General features: G+C 39.8%; 1 protein-coding gene across 4 annotated transcripts in view; it reads left to right on the top strand.

Annotated features, from left to right (window-relative positions):
• LTBP1 (latent transforming growth factor beta binding protein 1) overlaps nt 1–21,416 on the top strand; it is a gene marked incomplete at its 5' end in the record, with an annotated part of 397,053 nt that overhangs the window by 328,205 nt on the left and 47,432 nt on the right. For 2 of the 4 annotated variants that reach the window (XM_080814316.1, XM_080814315.1), the window contains one exon: nt 21,277–21,402. The exons of the other annotated variants lie outside the window; for them this stretch is intronic. In XM_080814316.1, coding sequence (XP_080670442.1) covers nt 21,277–21,402 — 126 coding nt within the window. The remainder of the gene's footprint in view (nt 1–21,276; nt 21,403–21,416) is intronic. 4 annotated transcript variants of the gene reach the window in all.

Raw genomic sequence — 21,416 nt, 5'->3', positions numbered from 1 at the left:
AGTTGTTGTGAGTAGTGTTTGTATACATTAGGCTTTAGTTGTAGTATTTAATACATCGATTCCACAATTGGGTATTTGTTGGGCGTTCTGCTGATGGAATATTCCCTGGTGGGACTGCCAGCGTGAGTAGGCTGGAGGTTCTTCCTATAGTGGGTGTCATGACTTTATTAAAAATGATTTCATTTGTTGACTTCTTCTTGGGAACCAGGCACAATGCTAAGTACATTGTACCAATTTTCTCATATAATCTTCATGACAAACCTATGGGTAGGGTGAGTATTAACCGGAATGCTTTTGGCTGCAATGAACAGCTTAAAACAAGGAAATTTATTACACTAAGAAGTGTAGAGATGGTCACCTCTACTATAGGTCTTTATTCAAATGTCTTTCTCAGGGAAACCTTTCTGGCCACCCTTTCTCACATTCACCCTCTAACACTTCCTGTTCCCTCCTTTGCTCCCTTTTAGCCACCTTTTTCTGCTTCTTTCTCTTGTAGTTTATTGTCAGACCCCACTCCTGGACGCTGAGGTTGATGAGACCTCTCCATCGGTCTTGTTCACAGCTGTATGGTGTTGAGAATAATTAGGGCACAATAAACAGTGCATGAATGAAAAGGTAAAGAGGAGGTCTGTAACTCATCCTGGAATATCAGGAAGCAGGTACAAGAAGATGACTCCAAATTGAATGTATTGTGTTCTTTTGTGTAGTCTTTCCTATTTTTTGAAGACTTAATTCTTTCAGGCACACCCTGCATAATTATTGGGTACAGAAATGGTTAAGAATTTAGGGTGTGTATTGGGTGCAGAAATGGTTAAGAATTTAGGGTGTGAGGGGGCATGGATGGTTCAGTCATTCGGTATCTGCCTTCAGCTCGGGTCATAATCCCAGGGTTTTAGGATCGAGCCCCACATCGGGCTCCCTGCTTGGTGGGAAGCCTGCTTCTCCCTCTCCCCCTGCTTGTGTTCCCTCTCTTGCTGTCTCTCTCTCTGTCAAATAAATTAATTAAATCTTAAAAAAAAAAAAAAAAAAGAATTTAGGCTGTGGGGGCTCCTGGGTGAGCATCTGCCTTCAGCCCAGGTCATGATCTCTGTGTCCTAAGGATCGAGCCCTGCATGGGGCTACCTGCTCAGTGGAGAGCCTGCTTCTCCCTCTACCTGCTGCTCCCCCTTCTTGTGCGCACGCTCTCTCTCTCTCTCACTCTATCTCAAATAAATAAGTAAAATCTTTAAAAAAAAAAAAAAAAGCATTTAGGCTGTGGATCCCAAGTTTCTGGGCTTGAACTCTTACTCTACCTCTGAGCTGTGTGAACTTTAGGAAGTTACTTAAGGCACATCCTCCTAAGTTCCCCACATGCACAATGCATTTATGGAGTCATTGTAAGAGTTAAGTATGTGGATGGGTGTTGATAAGTATCCACTAGAATGGAGCCTGTCCCCATAGATGTGGTCCATGAATGTGAATTCTGTGCAGTGTGTTAACACTTTTTACATTGAAACCCTAGTTATGTTGCCATTTGTTTCCTTAACATGTGGACATCTAAAAGGAGGGAGCATCTAACACTTATTTGTTTTTATGTTATCAGTGCTTACAAAATACACAACATAAGTCTAGGTCTGGATATAAATGAAGTACTACATATATCCTATTTACTTTTAAACCCCAAATTTATTTAATGTAAATTATATAAATCATACAAAATATAGGATTGTAACCCATTTATACATCATTTGCTTTAATTCCTTACCCTTTGTTTTCCCTAAGAGTTCTAGATGACTGACTTTCCCTATTGACCCCCTAAGTTTTAAAAGATGGCAGGTTTTAAAATGGTTCATGAATCAATTGCCATTAAACCAATGGCTAATGCTGATGCTTATTTGCATTTAAATGCTGAAGTTGTTATTTCTAGAGATACACTGTCAATTTTCTGTGGCTTCATAACTGATCTTTCTTGGCCTCCTATTTGAATTATAGAAAGAGAAAAATTAGAATAGTGAAAAAAAATGGGAATTTTTTTTGGCCGATCCTATGTTGCTTTTGGGGCCTATGTGTCAAAAAGATGAATCTGGGGTTTGATGTGTTTGGCCTGTGATTAGGGCTCTCTCCCGGTCCTCGTTGGCAGCACCTTTTAGCGTAAGAAAGACTATATGAAAAGAGAAAATGTACAGTGTGACTCTAAAGTTAGAGGAAGATGTATATTTTTTGGAAAATCTTGGTTGTAAAAATGTGCAGCTATTAAATTAATGCAAAGATAATTCAGTGGTTATAAATAAATATATTCAGAGAAAACAGCATTTTAAAAATTTTATAGAGTGTAAAAAAACCACAAAATCTATTTCACACACTATCTTTTGCAAGTAATTGTGTTAGCAACATGCAATTGAAGTTCAAACTATTGTCTGTAAGTATCTAAGGGGACATTTTTCTGAGTGGCATGGAATTTATTCCCCAGGGGGTATTCAAATACTTTGCTTTTTGTGGTAGTCCATTATATAACAGCAAATTAGGATTATTCTTTACCTTCAGGAGCTGAGAAGGTTTTTCTTTAAGTTTTCGTCTCATTTCTTCCCTTCACATTTTAAGGAATGTTTGTGTTTTGGGGTTTTTTTGTTTTTTTTCTGTAGCAAATGTAAATCCTTCTCATTCACTTTTCCAGTTTTTATATAAAATTTTGTCAACCCATAATGGGAAAAAAGGGCTTTTTGAATTCAGAAATATGCTGCGATCCTCTTTTTCTCAAAAGAAACCTAATAACTTGTGTATACAGGTTTAGATTTTGTCCAAAGAAAGAGTGTTTTATGTCTCACTGAAAATGCCCTGCTTTTCAACTCGATTCAGAATTTTTCCCCTAAGTGTCATAGATACTTAGTTTTGGATTTTAACCGATAATATTGAGGGTTTTTTTTTTTATTATAATTGAACAAACATCTGTCACACACAGTGGCTTCCCCACCCTGTGTCCTGGTTCTCTGAGAGGGAAGACAGGCGCCCAGGGCATACTGCAGGCTCTTGAACCTGTTTCCTGATGCATGTCCTCTCCCGCTGTAGGAGCTGAGTCTTGTGAACCCCCTCCGTGAGGATCCCCGAGACCCAGAGCATTTCCCCCATGTTCTTGGCCTCTCACTACATCAACTTGTTAAGACAATTTGAAATGTAAAGAATGAAATACTCTTCTTGGATTTTTTTTAAAGGAATGAATCTAAGATGATTTCGTTCATGAGGATTTTCATTCTTGACCTCACTTTGGATAATAAAGAGATAATCTCCTGTACCTTTGTCCCACTGCGTTGTCTTTGAAAACCCAATGCAAGTGAGAGTCAAGGACGTAATTTAAATTCTTGAAAATTCTTAGGACTCTTTCAGGTGTTCAAACAAAGTCACAAAATTTAAAATCTTACTAATTTTATATTTTACCCTCATGTAAAAGGATGTTTTGCTCACTGTGTTTATCTTTAAACTTATGCAGGGGCCGTGTGGAGTGGGGAGAGAGACGGTAACTGGGACCCACTTGTAGTGATTCAGATGGACTCTGGGGAGGAGCAGAGCCGACAAGGGCTCTGGTCCAGATCTAGTGTCTCATCATTAATGCTTAAACGTCAAATATGACCTCCCCTTCGAACATTAAGTGTGTCTTCCATTTTCTATTGTATGTTTAAATAATAATAATTCCTAAGTTAGATGTCCTAGAATATTAGAATTCTAGTCTGTTCTGAATACATAGCAATGCTGTTATAATCTTAAGTAAATGATTTAAAAACTCACTCCATGATAATTCTGACCTTCTATAAGACCAAAAAATAAATAAATAAATAGAAGCATATTAGGGACAGAGAACCACATAATTTCCTTGACTTGTAGTAGGTCACATGAAAAATGTAGTTACATTTTTAAGGAAGACTGTTGTGTCACATAGGCTCTCTTATATCCACCTATATTCCTATTTAAAAAAAAAAAAAAAGCTTTATTTTCTACTTGGAAGAAATTAAATTTCACAGTATTTGGCTTATTATGGACAGATAGGGAGTGGGGATCAGGATTACTATTCAGAGTCCCCTAATATTTTAGTCTAATATATACCTCTTACCAATGAGAGAGAGAGAGAGAGAAAGAAAATGAACTTTTTGAAACGGCTAAGATGGTCTTTAACCAAGAAATAAAGCAGTGTGGATTGGCTCTTCTTTTTAAGTAAACTTTCTAATTGCTTAAAATACATAAAAGAAAAGTGCTTGAATCATAAGAGTATGGCTTGACGAACTTTTACAGAGTGAGCACACTTGGTAACGAGCCCCCTGAACTCCTCCTCGAGCTTCTTCCTAATTTTAACCCACTCCCCTCCCCATGACCCAAACAGAGTTCTCTTTTGTCTTCGTTACCCTGACTTTGTTTTTGTATCTGTTTTTGAACATCTTATCGGTGGAGGCATATGGGAGGCACTCATTGGTGTCTGACTTCTTTCATCCAGCATTATGTTTGCAAGCTTCATCTTCGTTGCTGTATGGCATTTCGTTGTATAAAGAATGTCTCCGTGGCATAGGTACAGCCAGTTCACATGGCCCAGAGCTACTTCTGAGCGTTTCAGTTCCACATCCTTGCCAACCACTGGTGCTGTCAGTTCTTTTCAAGGTTAGCCTTGCTTAGTAAGGGATCTCTCGTCATGGTGTCTGTCCGTTTGCATTTCCTTTGTGAGGGCTGATGTTCCCCAATTTTTCATACCCTTATTAGCTCTTTGGGGATTGTTTTAGTTATCTAATTCTGCATAACAGACTTCTTCAAAATGAGGGGCTCAATACAACTGTCTAAAGAAATGAAGCCAAGTTCTTAATTTTAATGAAGGCCAGTGTTTTAATTATTTCATTTGAGATTAGTAATTTTTGTGTCTGTGGTCTTTGCGAACCGTAAAGTCATGATGATACAATTTTTTTAAAAGATTTTATTTATTTGAGAGAGAGAATGAAAGAGAGAGAGAGCAAGCAAAGACCAGGGAGAGAGGCAGAGGGAGAGGGAGAAGTAGACTGCGCTGAGCAGGGAGCCCACTGTGGGGCTCGATCCCAGGACCCTACGATCATGCCCCGAGCCAAAGGCAGTTGCCTAACCAACTGAGCCACCAAGGCACCCCTATGATAAAATTTTGTATTGTCTTCTATAAGCTTTATTGTTTTGTATTTTACTTTTGGAATCTGTAATAGTCTGAAATTGTTTTGTGCACATGGTGTGAAATAGAGGTCAAGATTTACTTTTTTCCTAAATGTATTCCAGATGGATCATCTCCCTTTATTGGGAAGAGTACAATTTTTCCACTGATTTGCACTGGTAACTTTGTCATGAGCAGTGCGTAAATATATATGAGTCTTTTTCTTTTTCCTTCTGTCCACAGCATATTGCCTTAACTATAGTAGCTTTATAATGAATGTTAATGAATGTGCTGTAAATTCTAAATTGTGCAGTTTTCTGCTTACTCGAGATTGTCAGGGTGTTATTCATGGCCCTTTGCATTTCTATATAAGTTTTATGATCAGTTGATCAATTTATACCAGAAAAAAAAATTTTGCTGGGATTTTGATTGGAATTGCATTCAATCAATAGATCAATTTGGGAGGGGTGCCTGGGTGGCTCAGTGGGTTAAAGCCTCTGCCTTCCGCTCAGGTCATGATCTCAGGGTCCTAGGATCAAGCCCCACATCGGGCTCTCTGCTCAGCGGGGAGCCTGCTTCCCTTCCTCTCTCTCTGCCTGCCTCTCTGCCACTTGTGATCTCTGTCTGTCAAATAAATAAATAAAATCCTCAAAAAGAAAATAGATCAATTTGGGGAGACTTAATATTTTACAATATTGAGTCTTCCAATACATATATATATAACATATCCCTCTATTTAGGTTTTCTTTCATGTGTCTTGGTTTTTGTTGTTTTTTGTGTAGTCTTGGACAGAATTTTTTAGTTATTCTTAAGTAAGTTTTCAGTATTTTTATGTTGTTGCGAAGGGTGTTTAAAATGTATTCTACCCCTACAACAATTTGATTTTTGTGCATTGACCTTGTACTTATGATCTTGTTAAATTTACTTGTTATTTCCCTTAGTTCATCTGCAGATTCGTTTGGATTTTGAACAGAATGGTTATGTTGTCTACAAATAAGGTAGTGCTAGGTTTATTTATTTTCTTTCAATAATTATACCTTTTCTTATTACACTATCTAGGATCTGCTCTCCAATAGAAGTGGTGGTAGCTAGCTTACTTGTCTCATTCCTGATCTCAGCAGAAAAAGCATTGAATATATTGACTATTTCTTAAATTTGATGTTTGCCATAGATGTTTTTGGTATGTACACTTCAAATGAGGGAATTCCCTTCTATTTGTGGTTTGATAAGAGTCTTTATTGTGAGTGGTTTTTAATTATTACAGATGCTTTTCCTGCATCTGTTGAAATAATTGTGTTATTTTTTAAATCATATTTCCCCCTTTATTCTGTTAATGCGATGAATTACACGGACTGGTTCTTCCCCCCAATTTGTTTGTTTTAAACAAGATAAAAGTTTATTTGTCTCTGTATAGCAGTTCAAGCATAAATAATCCAGGGCTGAGAATCCAGGTCTAGAGTGCTGGACCCCGGGTGACACCTGTCTTGTGCTAGCTTTGACATGCTGTAAATCATGGTAGCTCCCCTGCCCACCACTGCATACACATTTAAGCCATATTGTTTTTGTTTTTGTTTTTAGTGAAAAATACCTTTACATTCTTATAATAAACCTAACAGTCATCCTATAGTATCCTTGTACAGTATATCCCTGGAGTCCAGTTGCTAACATTTTGTTGAGAATATGTGCATCTGTGTTCATTAGAGAGATTAACCTTTAATATTCCTTTCTTTGAATGTTCTATGAAGTTGTAGACTCAAGGTTTTTCTGGTTTCATAAACTAAATTTGAAAGTGCCCCCTCTAGGTTTTTTTGGAAAAGTATATGTAAGACTCGTGTTGGGGCACCTGGGTGGCTCAGTCGGTTGGGTGTGTCCCTTCAGCTCGGGTCGTGGTCCCAGGGTCCTGGGATCGAGTCCCGCCTCAGGCTCTCTGCTCAGCCAGGAGCCTGCTTCTTCCTCTCCCTCTGCCCCTGCTGTGGGCTCTCACTGTCTCTCTCACTTACTCTAGCTCTCATATAAATAAATAAATAAAATCTTTTTTAAAAACTTCCTGTTAGTTCCTTCCTGACTTCCTTGAAGAATTCACAAGTAAAATCATTTGGGCCTGGAAGTTTTTGGTTTTATTTTGTGTGTCTGTGTGTGTGTTTGGGGGGAGGGAAGGTTATAAAATTGCAGTTAAGATTTCTTTAAAAGATGAAGTAATGGTCTCAGCTCTTGGACTATTCATGACAGTTTTGGTAACTGTCTATTTCAAGGACCTTATCCATGTTAGGTAAAATTTTAGGTAAATTTCCGATTCATTGGCACCAAGTTGTTGATAATACTTTCTCTTATCTCTCCTTAATGTCTGTAGAATGTGTTAGTGATGCTTTTCCTTTTTTATTTATTAATTTGTGCTTTCTTTGTTTTGTTCTTAATCAGTGTTTCATGGGTGTTAGTCTTTGCAGAGGAACAAATTCTGTTGATTTTTATCTTTGTTTTCTATTATGTTAATTTCTGTTTTTATAGTCTTTCTTTGGGCTTCATTTGTCTTTCTAACTTCTTGACATAGATCCTTAGATCATTGGATTTTCAAACTTCTTTTCTATAATATGTATATTCTTTTCTAATATGTATTTATGGCTATGTATTTCTTTCTATGAATGGCTTCATCTGCAGCTACAAGTTTTGATATGTTTTTTGCTATTCAAGATAAAAGTACTACAAATGCACTGTCATTTTTTTTTTTCTTTAACCAGTGAATTATTTAGAGGTGTTTTGCTTAATACCCAGACATTTGGGGAATTTTTATTTTTTTATTTATACCTGAATACCTCTCTAGCCAGAGAACATAATTTCAATGACTTCAATCCTTGGAATTTGTTGGGGTGCAGAATATGGTCAATTCTAGTAAATATTCCTTGTGTACTTAAAAACAACATGTATTTTGCAGTTGGATCTATATAGGCTGATTAGAGCCCAGTTTGCAAGTTGTTTAGATCATTAATATCTCTATTGTGTATTTGTCTGCTAATCACATAATTTACTGAAGGGGTGTTTTATAATATCCCATTATTATGGAAATTTACCTGTTTCTAATTTTAGTTTTCTGGGTTTTGTTTTATATATTGTCTCACCGTGGAACAGTGAAGGTTTTGTGACTTAGTGGTGTATTGACTCTTTTATTTCTTTGAAATGTCCCAGTTTGTCTCTATCAGTGCATCTAGTCTTTAAATCTACTTTGTCTTTTATCAGTATAATTACATATATCTCTTTTAATTAGATTTTGCATGATTTGTCTTTTCCCACTTCTCCATGTTCTTATTTTGAAAGGGCCCTTTTCTTAGAAGTAACCAGGATATGGTAGTTTTTTTCAATCCAGATTGACACTCTGTGTCTTTTAATTAGAGAATTTAGTTCATATACATTTAGCATAATTAATGGTATTGGGGGTTCAAATCTATACTCTGTTTTCCATTTGTCTCATCTCTTTTTCCTTTTTTTTTTTTTTTTGGCTGCCTTTTGGAGTTTTTATTATTATATCAATCCCTTCCTACCCTTCTTCTTTACACATATTGTTTGAAGAATGTTTCCCTATGATTTGTAATGAAACAGTGTATGAAAGAAAAATAAAATAAGTTTGGGATTTGAAACATATGGCCCAAGGTTTATTTTCACACAGTGAAAAGTAAAATTGCATACAGTACTCAACTGTATACTGTAGGAAAGTCATTCTTCAGTAGAAAACATTTATAACTGGGAATTTGCCATCTGTATTGGAGGAAGGGATTAAGTCTTAAGTGTTTTTAGTTTTCATTCAACAGAATCTCTGAATTAATGTTCAGAAAATTATATTTTTGGGCAGGGTCTCCAGAGTTTTTGAAACTAGACAAATACAGCTTTGTATGCAACAAACAAAAAAGAAAAAACTTGGCTAGGTTAAAAATCATGAAAATTTTTTTGTTTGCTTGCTTTCAATTGTGGTTGCAATTATTGAGAACTGCTGTGGTTTTTTAAACTTAAAATATGTGTGTACTACTATTAATAATAACATTTTTCTTGTGTAATTTTTAAAAAAAAGATTTTACTTATTTGAGAGAGAGAGACAGTGAGCACAAGCAGGTGGAGGTGCAGAGGGAGAGGGAGAAGCAGACTCCTGCTGAGGCCGAGAAGGGAGGCTGATGTGGGGCTTGAACCCAGGACCCTGAAATCATGACCCTGAGAAGTGTCTGAGCCAAAGTCAGACTCAGACCGAGCTCTGACTGAGCCACCCAGGGGCCCCTCATGTAATTTTTCTCATTTTCAAGCAGAATACATGATTTTAAAATAGAGATTTAAAAAAAAAAAAAAGACATTCTATGCTTTGTCAGTTGAATTGAAAGAGATATTTAAATGTTTTCAGTTTTTAAATTCTTTTTAGAATATTAATGATTATTCTACTTTTATTTATATAGTTTTATTTGCTTTTTCTGGTTAGGGTGCCATCTATACTTGGGTATACATTCAAATAAAAGTTTTCTCCTTTCAGTATCTTCAAATAATTCTTTTCAAATATATAATTTTTCTGATTTTAAGAGTAGCATGTGCTCATTGCAGAAAATTTAGAAAATCATTAAATACTGAAGTTTTTATGACTTCACAGATACAAAATCATTTTTCTGCCTGCCGGTTAATATTCAGCCTCTTTAATTTATTTAAGTGTTAAAATAAGATCTTTATACCTTTTATCTTTACTTTTCTGCTTTGCATTATATTATTTGTATTTCATTGATCCTTAAAAATAAATTTTTGATGACCTCATAATTCCATAGCATGATTGCACCATGTATTTGTAGAAGTATCTTCTCAATTATGGAGATAGACTGTTTCCTTTGTTGTTGTTGCCATTTAGTGCTCAGTGAATACACGTCTATATACACGTTTATTTTTATCAGTGATCATGTCCCTAGACTAGATTGTAAGACACTTAATACAAAATCAAAGGACACTGACAACCTCACAGGCCTTACCCACACCTGAGACCACATTGCTTTCCAGAAATGTTTTCCTGGTTTCTGCTTCCATCAATACCCAGTGAGACCTAGCTCTTAACACTCTCAAGAAGCATATGTTCGGGGCCCCTGGGTGGTTCAGTTGTTAAGCACCTGCTTTTGGCTCAGGTCATGATTGGGGCATCCTGGGATTGAGCCCCATATCTATCTGGCTCCCTGCTCAGCGGGGAGCCTGCTTCTCCCTCTCCAGCTCCTCTATGCTTGTGTTCCCTCTCTTACGAACACTATTTATCATAAATAAATAAAAATCTTAAAAAAAAAAGCGGGGCGCCTGGGTGGCTCAGTGGGTTAAAGCCTCTGCCTTTGGCTCAGGTCATGATCCCAGGGTCCTGGGATTGAGCCCCACACCAGGCTTTCTGCTCAGCTGGGAGCCTGCTTCCCCACCATTTCTCTCTGCCTCCTTCTCTGCCTACTTATGATCTCTGTCTGTCAAACAAATAAATAAAATCTTAAAAAAAAAAAAAAGCTTTTGTTCCTTTTTTTCTCTTCATTTGATAAAGAGAAAATATCTCATTTTAATGTGCCTTTTACTATCAGTGAGCTTAACTTCTTTTATATTTATCTCCTCTATGAAATATTTTTTTGCCTATATGAGGTGGAGTTTGTGTTTCCTGACCGATTTATGTGTATTAAGGATAATAATGATTTATCAATATTTTATAGGTATTTCCCCCATTCTTTAATTTGCCTTTTAATTTTCTGATGCTGTTATTTGTGTCCTATGTTTTTACTTTGCCATTTTCTGTATTCTGTTGTCATCAGTTGTATACTTTATTTCTTAGCATATTTATCTCTGTGGTAGTGTTTTTATATTTAACTCTTTCAAACTCTGGGATATAAACATGAATATTTTCTTGCCATTCAGCTTATTCTTTTATCTTCATCCTAGAACAGCTTTTCAAGTTTACCTTTGAAAGTTTCAAATGCAAGTTCCTACCACATAAATTGGGCTTCTTAAACTCCCCTGCAGCTTTCATGTACTGTTGCTTTTGATCAAATGGCACATGGCTGTGTCACCAGTGTTCTTCCAGCCCATCACCACTGTTTCAGTGGCTCTTTGTCCCAGGCTAAGGCTGTAAGTGCTCAGCCCTGGGTTTGGGTGGTAATATGATGCGCCATCTTTTTAGGGTCTTCATAAGTGTCTAGCAAGGGGCAGGAAGAGACCCTGTGATTAGACACATTTTCAACTCAAGGTTGGGTCAAAAAAGCTTCCAGAAGGCTCCAACTGAACCTTGATGGGCTTGGAATAAATGCCACAAGCTAATATTTGCAGTCCTGAAATATTGGATAAGTTTAAGAACACTAAGTAAAATAGTTTCAGTGAAACATGTAAAAGGGGGAAAAGTGATATATAAGACATAGCTAAAGAGGTAGACCAAGGCTGGATCATGGAAGTTGCTTGCTTTTGTATCAAACAAGTAATACACTCAGTGTTGCCATTGCACACCTGTTCTGTGCCAGACTTGGTTCCAAACTATGGACATGTGATGATGACGTTCTCTTCCTTCAAGGATCTGCATCTGCAAGGGGCAAGCAGTAAATACACAAATAAGCTTTCCAAACAGCATGTTTGGAAACCACAAACCATTATGGGTGCTGTGGAGGAAAGAGAAGAAACAGTGAGAAGGAGGAGGAGGGAAAGCTCTCTTAGGAAATGGCATTTGAGGGGCACCTGGGTGGCTCAGTGGGTTAAAGCCTCTGTCTTCAGGTTGGGTCATGATCCCAGGGTCCTGGGATCAAGCCCCACATCGGGCTCTCTGCTCAGCAGGAAGCCTGCTTCCCTCTCTCTCTCTCTGCCTGCCTCTCCGCCTACTTGTGATCTCTGTCTTCCAAATAAATAAATAAAATCTTTAAAAAAAAAAAAAAGGAAATGGCATTTGAGCTGAGCTCTGTAGAGTGAGTTAGCTGCTGGAAGGGTTGGGTGGGGATAGCAGGTAGGGTGGAGCATTCGCAGGGGGAGTTGTAGTGACAGCAGAGACGCTGAGGCAGGGAAGTAGTAGATGCATTCGGGAAGTGAAAATGAAAAAGACCTGCGGTGGTGCTTATAGAGAAGGGGGCACAGTGACTCGTGGGCTGGAGAGTCAGGAGCAGAATATGAAAGCCTTCCTGGAAACATCAAGGGTTCGGATATCATTCTAAGTGTAAAAGAAACAGACCGGTTAATTTTAAGGACAGCGATATACTATATATCATCATTTTGAAGGTGCATATTTTTAATACTATAATATTTGGATGTTTCTTATAGTTGATATGATTTTTTTTAAAGATTTTATTTATTTATTTGACAGAGATCACAAGTAGACAGAGAGGAAGGGAGAGAGAGAGGAGGAAGCAGGCTCCCCGCTGAGCAGAGAGCCTGATGAGGGGCTCGATCCCAGGACCCTGAGATCATGACCTGAGCCGAAGGCAGAGGCTTAACCCACTGAGCCACCCAGGCGCCCCGATATGATTTTTTTAAAGCAGTGTGAAACAGCTGGCAGAATTTCTCCCCCCTTGCTTAGAGGCACATAAAATATTTGTGTTCTTTTCAATGTATGTACTCTTACATTTGGTTTTACTCAGTACTCTATATATTTTAAACACACAGCACCCAGGATGCTGTTTGGAAATGGGATTAGAGGGACAAGAGAAAAGTCAGGAGGAATCTTGCAGGATGTTGTTCAGGCCAAACATATTGGTCCTCAGGCTAGAGGAGCAACAGTGTGATGGAGAGAAATGAATGACTCACGAAATCTTTTGAAAATGGAACCTGGTCTTGGGTTAGAACATAGTGTTGGGCTGGATGTAGGATAAGAAGGAGAGGGAATATTGAGGATAGAACTCTGGTTCTGGATTTAGCAAGTAGGTATTTGTTGGCACTCTGCTCACGGGACGGTGGGGATGGAAGCAGGTTATTTTTTTAAAGACCACATTTATGATTTGGGTTTATTAGAGTTGCCCATGTAGTATTCATGTGGTTGTATCAGGCAGGCAACTGGATCAATTTAGATCTAGTGCTCGGAAGAAAAGTCTAGGCTGAAGATACAACCTGGAGTGGTCAGATACACATGGTATTTGAAGCTATTAAGGTCGATGGGGTCATCAAGAGAGATACAGAATGAGAAGGAGAGAGGGTCTAGGACTAAGCCCTGAGAAACACTAACATTTAGGAAAAAGTAAAAGATTGTGTGGGAGTGGCCACAGGATTAAGAGGAAACCCAGGAGCATATAAGAAGTAGAAGGTACTTTGAGAAGAAGAGAGCGGTCAGCTATTTTAAATACCACTGAGAGTGCTCGCTCTGGCAGCACATATAATGAATACCACTGAGAGATCTGTGAAGATGCCGGTCAAAAAGAGTCCTTTGGATTTTACGAAAGGGTGACCTTATCAACAGCCATCCGAGTGGATTAGTATATATGAGAGCCACCCAAGAACTTATGAAAACTGATGGTGTGGATACAACGTGTATGGAAAGGTCCAGAAATTTTGCTGTTAGAATGTTGGCTAATTGAACAACAACAATAAAAAAGGACCAAGAGAGGAAATCAGAAGAGTGTGATGACTGAATTGTGGGTAGGTAATCAAGAATGAGTCCCGTGCTTTGGGACTGGGAGGATGTTTGTGTTTTTAGAGTGGTTTTCATTAGGATGCCTTTAATTGTGGATGGTGAATATACGCTGTCCACATAATGATTGATTAAAATCAGGGCAAGATTCGGGTTTACTTTCTCTGGAACTCCTAGCCTGTTTCCAGAAATCCAATGGGAGCCAGCTCTGAGTAATTTTTAAAGAATAATTTAAGTAAATCTTTTTTTGAAGTAGTGTGTTTCAAAACTAGGAAGAAAATTCTCTCTCACTGGCTAGCCTTCTTTTCAAGATTTCATGTACTAGAAAGTTGGATTTGAAGTCTAATTTGCTACCTCTATCATTTCTTTGCTGCTTATTTTAGGCTACTAGCTTTCAGAATGCACTTGTGACCATCAAGGCCCCCAGGTTTTTCCCCCGCCCTTCTCTGTCAGGCATCGGTGTGGCAGTCGGACTCTGCACAAGGACATAGTTTTGCTGTTTTCTGGCTCATCCCCATTTCTCAGAACAAAGTTATTTTCCATAACACATAAGGCCCAGATTCTCCAGCCTTGTTGATATTGCCAGACCTCAGTGGACCTTTTTCTTTGAAAGGCTCTTTCCATATCCTATTGTATTGTCTGGACCATCTCCAAATCCAGTTTTTAATTTCCTATTGGCTAAATTTTATTTATTTATTTTTTTTATTTTAGGCCTTGCACTCCTCTTCCGCTTAATCCTGGCTTCTCTCCTCCGCTGTGAGAGAGACCTTAATCTCTTTTGGGCCAGCCGCCATGCCATTTTAAAATTCCTTTGGGCAGCTATGCAGCTGGTTTAACATTGTTCAATCCCACTTCTTGGCTGGGATTTACTGTCTCCTGGTCGGCTTCCGCTCCTTTCAGTAAGAAGTATGAGGGCTGCATTTCCCGTGAAGCAGGAACCCTACATCCCTTCCAGTATAAGCCTCCCCCCAACACCCCCCACTTTTCTGGCTTTATTTTCCAAAGATTCTGGCACCAAATATTTAACCATTTGCAGTTGGTCAGGAAGCCCTGAGCTGAAATAGTAGGTCATTCCTTTTTAAGAGTAAATTCAGACAGCCCCACTGCTAGACATGGTCCTGGGATTTCCCAGGACTGCAACATCCTTGGAGCTTGACGGGCCTTTCTTGCAAGGATCTCCCAGAAATATAGCCTCTTCAGGACATACAGTACCTTGGGTGTTTAGTTTTCAAATATGATACTGCTTTGTTCAGACCTTGCTTTGTTCAGAATAAGAGGAGAGTACTTGATTAAACTGTAAGACAGTAGGAGGTAAGTTGAAAAGTGGGTATCTTGACTCACATCTTTGTAGTGAAAACACACCAGTATGCTTGTGGGACTCACAGACATTTATTTCTGCTTGTCCTCTTGCACTGGCCTTTTATAACTATCACCGTGGTGGGAGGCAAGAGGTCGCGATGGCTAGAGCCACAAACTTAGATTCAGAAGGGTGCTCCTTCCCTGCGCTCTGCTCCTTGGCCAGCTCCGATGGGGTAACGTTGAGGCAAGTTACTTAGCCTCTCTAGGCCTCAGCTTTCTGGTTCTTAAAATGAAGGGGTTGAACTGGATACTCTTCAAAGTTCCTTCCAGTTGAGACAAACTCTATCATTCATAAAAAAATGTTTGGATGACAGGAAGGCTTTTTCTTCTCAACCATGCAGCTGCGGAGGTTTTCCTGTGAATGATCTGCTACCAGTAATGGGACTCAGTTTCTGTCATCCACCTCTCTAGAGAGTGCGGGCAGCAGCAGGAGGGCCATTAATGAGCTTTCGCTTCCAACAGGTAGTTACGGCCTACTCAGAATAAGAAGAAAAAAAAATGGGATGCCTGGGTGGCTCAGTTGGTTAAGCTGCTGCCTTCAACTCAGGTCATGATCCCAGCATCCTGGGATCGAGTCCCGCATCGGGCTCCTTGCTCAGCGGGGAGCCTGCTTCTCCCTCTGCCTCTGCCTGCCGCTCTGTCTGCCTGTGCTCACTCTCTCTGACAAATAAATAAATAAAATCTTAAAAAAAAGAAGAAGAAGAAGAAAGAAAGAAAACCAACAGCACAAAGATAGGACATGTTAAGAAAAAAAGAGACACTTTTTTCTTAGTTCAGAACAAAAAATATGAGGAAGAAAACCAAATCATTTCATTAAAACAGTATATGCAGATAGAGATTCCTTTCTCCCCATACCCATACTTTTTGGTATATAGTACAGAAAACCTAATAGAATCATTGGGGTTTTATTAGGAATTTCATTGTTGAGGTCTTTGAACATAGTTGGTAATTTTCTGGGGAGTAAATAAGCCTTATCCCAGAACCCCAGTCCCTTTTAGAAAATCATGCCTCTTTTCCATACTTTGACCTTATTTCGTAGCTCACTTTACCTCAGGGAGAAGGTGACACCAAGTGTCTGGCCTTATGCCTTTATTTGAGGGTTTGAGGAGCGTGGGTGGGGTTCTGCTCTTATATGTAAAATCCCTGATAATAATTAGTAGATTTTGAAAAGCTTTTGTCTGTGGAGAAAAGGTACCAGGTAAAAAGCAATTAGGCAAGTAAAATAGATGTACCAAATGGGTGAAAAGTTAAGACCTTCTAAATGTGGGCCTGTGTAGTCATCGACAGCATTGCTCCATTAAAACGAGCCACTGGTAGGTAGTTCCGGCTACCCAGGATGATGCTCTATTTCTTCCAAAGGTTATATTAATCTTGTTATTAGAGAATTCATATCAGTGATCCACTATCCTTGGTCTGTGTAATTCTTCCTTGAATTCATATCTATATCTATAATATTTATATCTGCCTTGCTCTATAAAATATGAATGGCAAAAAGTTGCATGAGAAATCAGTCTTGTGGGAGCATAACTAATTCATCTGGGTTGCCCACGGAGAGATTTGTGGAAAGTCATTTCTTCATCACTCATCTGGGAGACGATATGACTGGTGATAAGATCATGTGTGGCTCTTCCAGATGCCCAAGCAAAATTGGTTTTAGTGCTTTAGTAGAATGACCCTTTCATTAAGCAGAGAGAAAACTTCTCATGTTAGCATCATTCAGAATGGAGTTTCATATTAAAAAATCAGCTTCAGTAAAACAAGATGGCGTTCACTTGTCCATGTAATGAAGCTTTCATCTTGGTAGGCTTTTATTCTCACATAATAATAAATGCTCTTACATTTGAGTTCTATTATTATAGAGTTGATCTTAATTATGGCAGATCTTAGAACTTTATAGACAGGACTAACAATGGAAAAATATCTCCTCACTCACATCATCAAAGACAATTCTAATGAGATATTGTTGTTTTATACAGGTCGTTAGAGAAGTAAAACGCATGTTGTCCTTTTGTTTGGCTCTTTCCTTACCTCATTGTTGAAAACACGGAACTGCTGAAAGTTACAGTATATCATTTTCATAAAATATGAGTTGTTGAAGAGCTAGTCTCCAGCAGGCACTCCACGTTATTTTTTCCTATTCACTCAAATCCAAAATATTGCTCATCTAAACTTTCTGGGTTAATCACTGATACATTAAGTCTGAGCCTGCAAGATGCCCAGTAACTCATAACCATCTCAGGACTTGTTCACCTTAAGGTCAGTTTCTCAGTTCCTGAGCTGGTGGCCATTAGCACGAAGTCATCATCTGTTGTGACTGTGCAGAATTCATTAGAAGGAAAGCAAGAGATGTTACTGCAAGAATCTGGGCTAAAAGCCGCCAGATTTTCGGCACTGGTTTTCCTTCTTCCTTCTTTGCCGTCTCATTTTAGTAAGGAGCTAAGTTGCCGTGACATTCTGTTGGAGGTTTTCCACCCCAAACAGTGGCCCTGGGAGAGTGGGGACAGCAATGGCACAAAATGCTCTGGGAGGAGAGAGGTGGGACCCTGAAGTCTGACACTTGGGAGGTGTCCCTTGGGCTGACGCCTGATGGGCCAGGAGGAGTTTCCGAGCAAAGCAGATGGTGGGGAGACTGTCAAGTGGAGGGAGGGAGTGGAGGGTTCCAAGTCAGTGAGAAGACAAAGACCATAGCGTTTTCAAGAACTCTGGTATACTGAGACGGCTGAGACATAAATTGGGAAGGAAGTGTTGGCTAAGAACTCTGGCTGGATGCTTAGTCAGGAGCCAGAGGAGGAAGGGTGCTCTGTGCTCTGCCAAGGAGAGTGGTTGGTGTCCTGCAGCCAAGAAGAGATACTGAATATTCTGAAAAAGGGAGTGTCACTGGCAGGTTTGCTGTTGGTGAAGAATGGGTTAGGGACATGACAGAGGAGAGAGGGAAGCATGCCCCCAAGATTTCTAGCTAGGGTGACTGGTTGGAGTCTCTGATGAAGAGAGTATAGGAGAAATGAAGGTGAAGTGAGTATGGGTGTGATTGTCAGCTCAGTTGTCATGAAATGTCCCCTAGTTTCAAATAAATGGCTTTAAATGCTGGAGGTCAACCTTTGAGAAAAATTAGGAAATCATCAGTGTATAATTGGTAATTTGAAGGATTTCTGAGTTTCTTTCCAGCTCTTCAATCCTGTGGCTCGGTGAATAGTCTCTTAGACAAATAACCATTTCCGGAAGTCTAAAATTAGTAATGGCCTGTATTAAGTGATTTGAAGATACTGTGTAGTTACTGCTCTCACTGTTGTGGTCAGTAAATAAATCATAGCCTTATGCTGACATTGGAAACCCATCAGAACAGATTTACTGCATGTCATCTCTGTGTTAGATGTTACAGGGGAGAGTCAGTTTTTTTATTTATTTATTTTTTTAAAGATTCTGTTTATTTATTTGACAGAGAGATCACAAGTAGGCAGAGAGGCAGGCAGAGAGAGGGTGGGGGAGGCAGGCTCTCTGCCAAGCAGAGAGCCCCATGCGGGGCTCGATCCCAGGACCCTGAGATCATGACCTGAGCCGAAGGCAGAGGCTTAACCCACTGAGCCACCCAGGTGCCCCAAAAGTCAGTTTTTTAGATGTGAAATAATGTAATTGAGTTTTTGGTTCAAGTTGAGGTAGGAGATTGAGGCACAAAAACGGCAGAAATAAGATTTGTCAGTCAGCTCAGGAAGTGTGGTTTAGGAAGAATACAGTGAATTTGGTTTCAGGCTTGATTAGAGTAAACGATGAAATGGAAATGATTAAGACTAAGAAGGATCCTGGCTGGAGATAAAGCTTTGGGATTCGTTCGGAGGACTGTGGTAATCGAAGTCCAGATTGTCTGGAAAGGGTGGGGCAGGGCAGCACTAAGGAAGCAGCAGGTCCCAGGGAGCCCGAGCCCTGGCAGACCCCATCTTCAGACTGTGGAAGGATGAGGGCCAGCCAACGTGGTTAAACATCTATCAAGAATAATACTCTGTCATGGGATATGGAAAGAGAGAGTCCAAAGAGGGAGTTGGCCAGCCTGGGACATCAAGGATGATGGTGGCTGACTGGAAAATGATGATCACTTTGATGGACGGGTCAGCCGTTGGTGGCCTTTCTCAGAGGAGCTTCATGGAATAAAGAGTGAGAAGGTGAGTTTGTAGGTCAAGAAGGAACAGGGGAAGGAATAATCATAACAATGGTTGGCCCGTAGTGTACGCTTCCCATGGCACATACCAGGCACTGTTCTAAGCACTTTATACATGTTCTTTTGTTGAGTCCTCCCAGTAATTTTAGGACTATACCAATGTTACTAGTACTAGTGTGGTTGCTAGTTTGTTTTTTACTGGTGAGGTACGTGAAGAACAAAGGCAATGCATATAGATAGTTCTTCTGAGATGTTTTGTAGCAGTAGAATGAATGGGAAATCTCAGTAGGTGACCTTACAGTGAAGTGAATGCTTTTCCAGGAGATTTTAACATGTTCGAAGTCAGGGAAGGGAGGAGTAACTGAGGAAGCTGGAGAAGGACGAGCACGTAGGACTCAAGGGAGGAGAGCCTGGTAGGGAAAGAGCCCAGCCTTGAAAGGAGAAGCGACAGTTTTGTTTGAGTTGAGTAAAGCAAAAGTGGGTGGTCCCTCATCGTTTATAATTCAGAAGCGAGACACTCTCTGGACTTATGCTTGATTGTGTTGGAAAATTAGGAAGAGAAGGGAAACAGTTCCCAAATCATCATTGCGTTCATTTTCTTTTTCTTCTGGAAAGTTTCCCGACTCGACATTAAATAATTTAGAAAGAGCAGGGCCCCCTGGCTGGCTCTTTGTGAAGAGCGTGTGATTTTTGATCTTCAGGGTCATGAGTTTGAGCTCCATGTTGGGTGTAGGGCTTTCTTAAATAAATAAAACTTTTTTAAAAATTGAGGAAGAGCAAAGTTCAGTTTTATTAACTCCTCCAAACTAAATTCCGTCAAGGGCTACTTAACTTACCGTTTTTTTTTTAAATCATTTGTTATCTTCCCATGTATTTGGATGCAGCAATTGCGTTTTCATAACTGTTTCTCCAAAATCCTGTATTTGGGGAGCGTGTAATCCAGAGGCAGAGAGGACAGAACCTGACAGATGAAAGCCTGTGGTATGGCAGTAAACCAGGAAAAAGGGAGGGGGAACGAAAAGGCTAAGTCAGTCACTTACAGTCAGTCACTATAAGGATAAAGACGTATATCTAGGGGCGCCTGGGTGGCTCAGTGGGTTGGGGCCTCTGCCTTCGGCTCAGGTCGTGATCCCGGCGTCCTGGGATGGAGCCCCGTGTCGGACTCTCTGCTCGGCGGGGAGCCTGCTTCCCTTCCTCTCTCTCTGCCTGCCTCTCTGCCTACTTGTGATCTCTCTCTCTGTCAAACAAATAAATAAAATCTTAAAAAAAAAAAAGTATATCTAAAAGTCCGTTTGTAACTTCATAATTGAGACATCACTTTTATGAGAACATTTTTATTAGAAAAAAAGGCATAAGACCACTATCATCAAGTTTTTAGAGAACACGTGAATTTACAAGTCAGCCACTGGCTAACGGGGGTGTGGGGGAGCAGCATTGACATTTAGGACCTTGAGTGGCTATAACTTGAGTAGTTCAGACTGGGTGGGTACCCTGCTGAACTCATCAGATTCCCTTTCTCTCCTCCCCCTCCACCTCCTTCCCCTCCTTTTCCCCTCCTCCCCCTCCCCTTCCCCCTCCTCTCCCCCACTTCTCTTCCTCCTCCTCCGTCTCCTTCTCTCCTCCCTTCCTGAAAATGCTGTTGAGATTTGTCCAAGGTTATCTATAGGGATGAGTAAGCGACCTCTGCAGAAAGAACTGTGAGCATTGACCATGGTTCAGAAAGGTGACAATACTTTGCCGGGTTTCCCTGGTAGGAGAACGTACTCTCCTTGGAAATACAGGGTTGGAAGCAGGCAGAAAACAAACAGTGGCAATTCCAGCAGCTCTTTCTGTTCGAAAACATTTCCTGAGGAAAAGTACATGTTTTCTCACAGAGCCCAGCCTTTGTCTATGAAGACATTGTCATCAAAACATTTTATTTCTATGTAAAATGTTTTAGAAGTTCATTCTGTGTAAACATGATCATCTCATACCAGTCGAGGTATGTCGAGCACCTCTGTCGATCCATTAATATCTGGTGTTTGTCAGTCTGTGTTTTGTGTCTGATGTGAAATGTCTTTTTTGCAGATATTGATGAATGTGTAAACAACACTGTGTGTGACAGTCACGGGTTTTGTGACAACACGCCCGGCTCCTTCCGCTGCCTCTGTTATCAGGGCTTTCAGGCCCCACAGGATGGGCAAGGGTGTGTGGGTGAGTGTTTAGAT

This window comes from Martes martes (assembly GCF_963455335.1).
Source record: "Martes martes genome assembly, chromosome: 9".
Classification (NCBI taxonomy): Eukaryota; Metazoa; Chordata; class Mammalia; order Carnivora; family Mustelidae; genus Martes; species Martes martes.
This window is presented reverse-complemented; position numbering and strand designations above follow the sequence as displayed.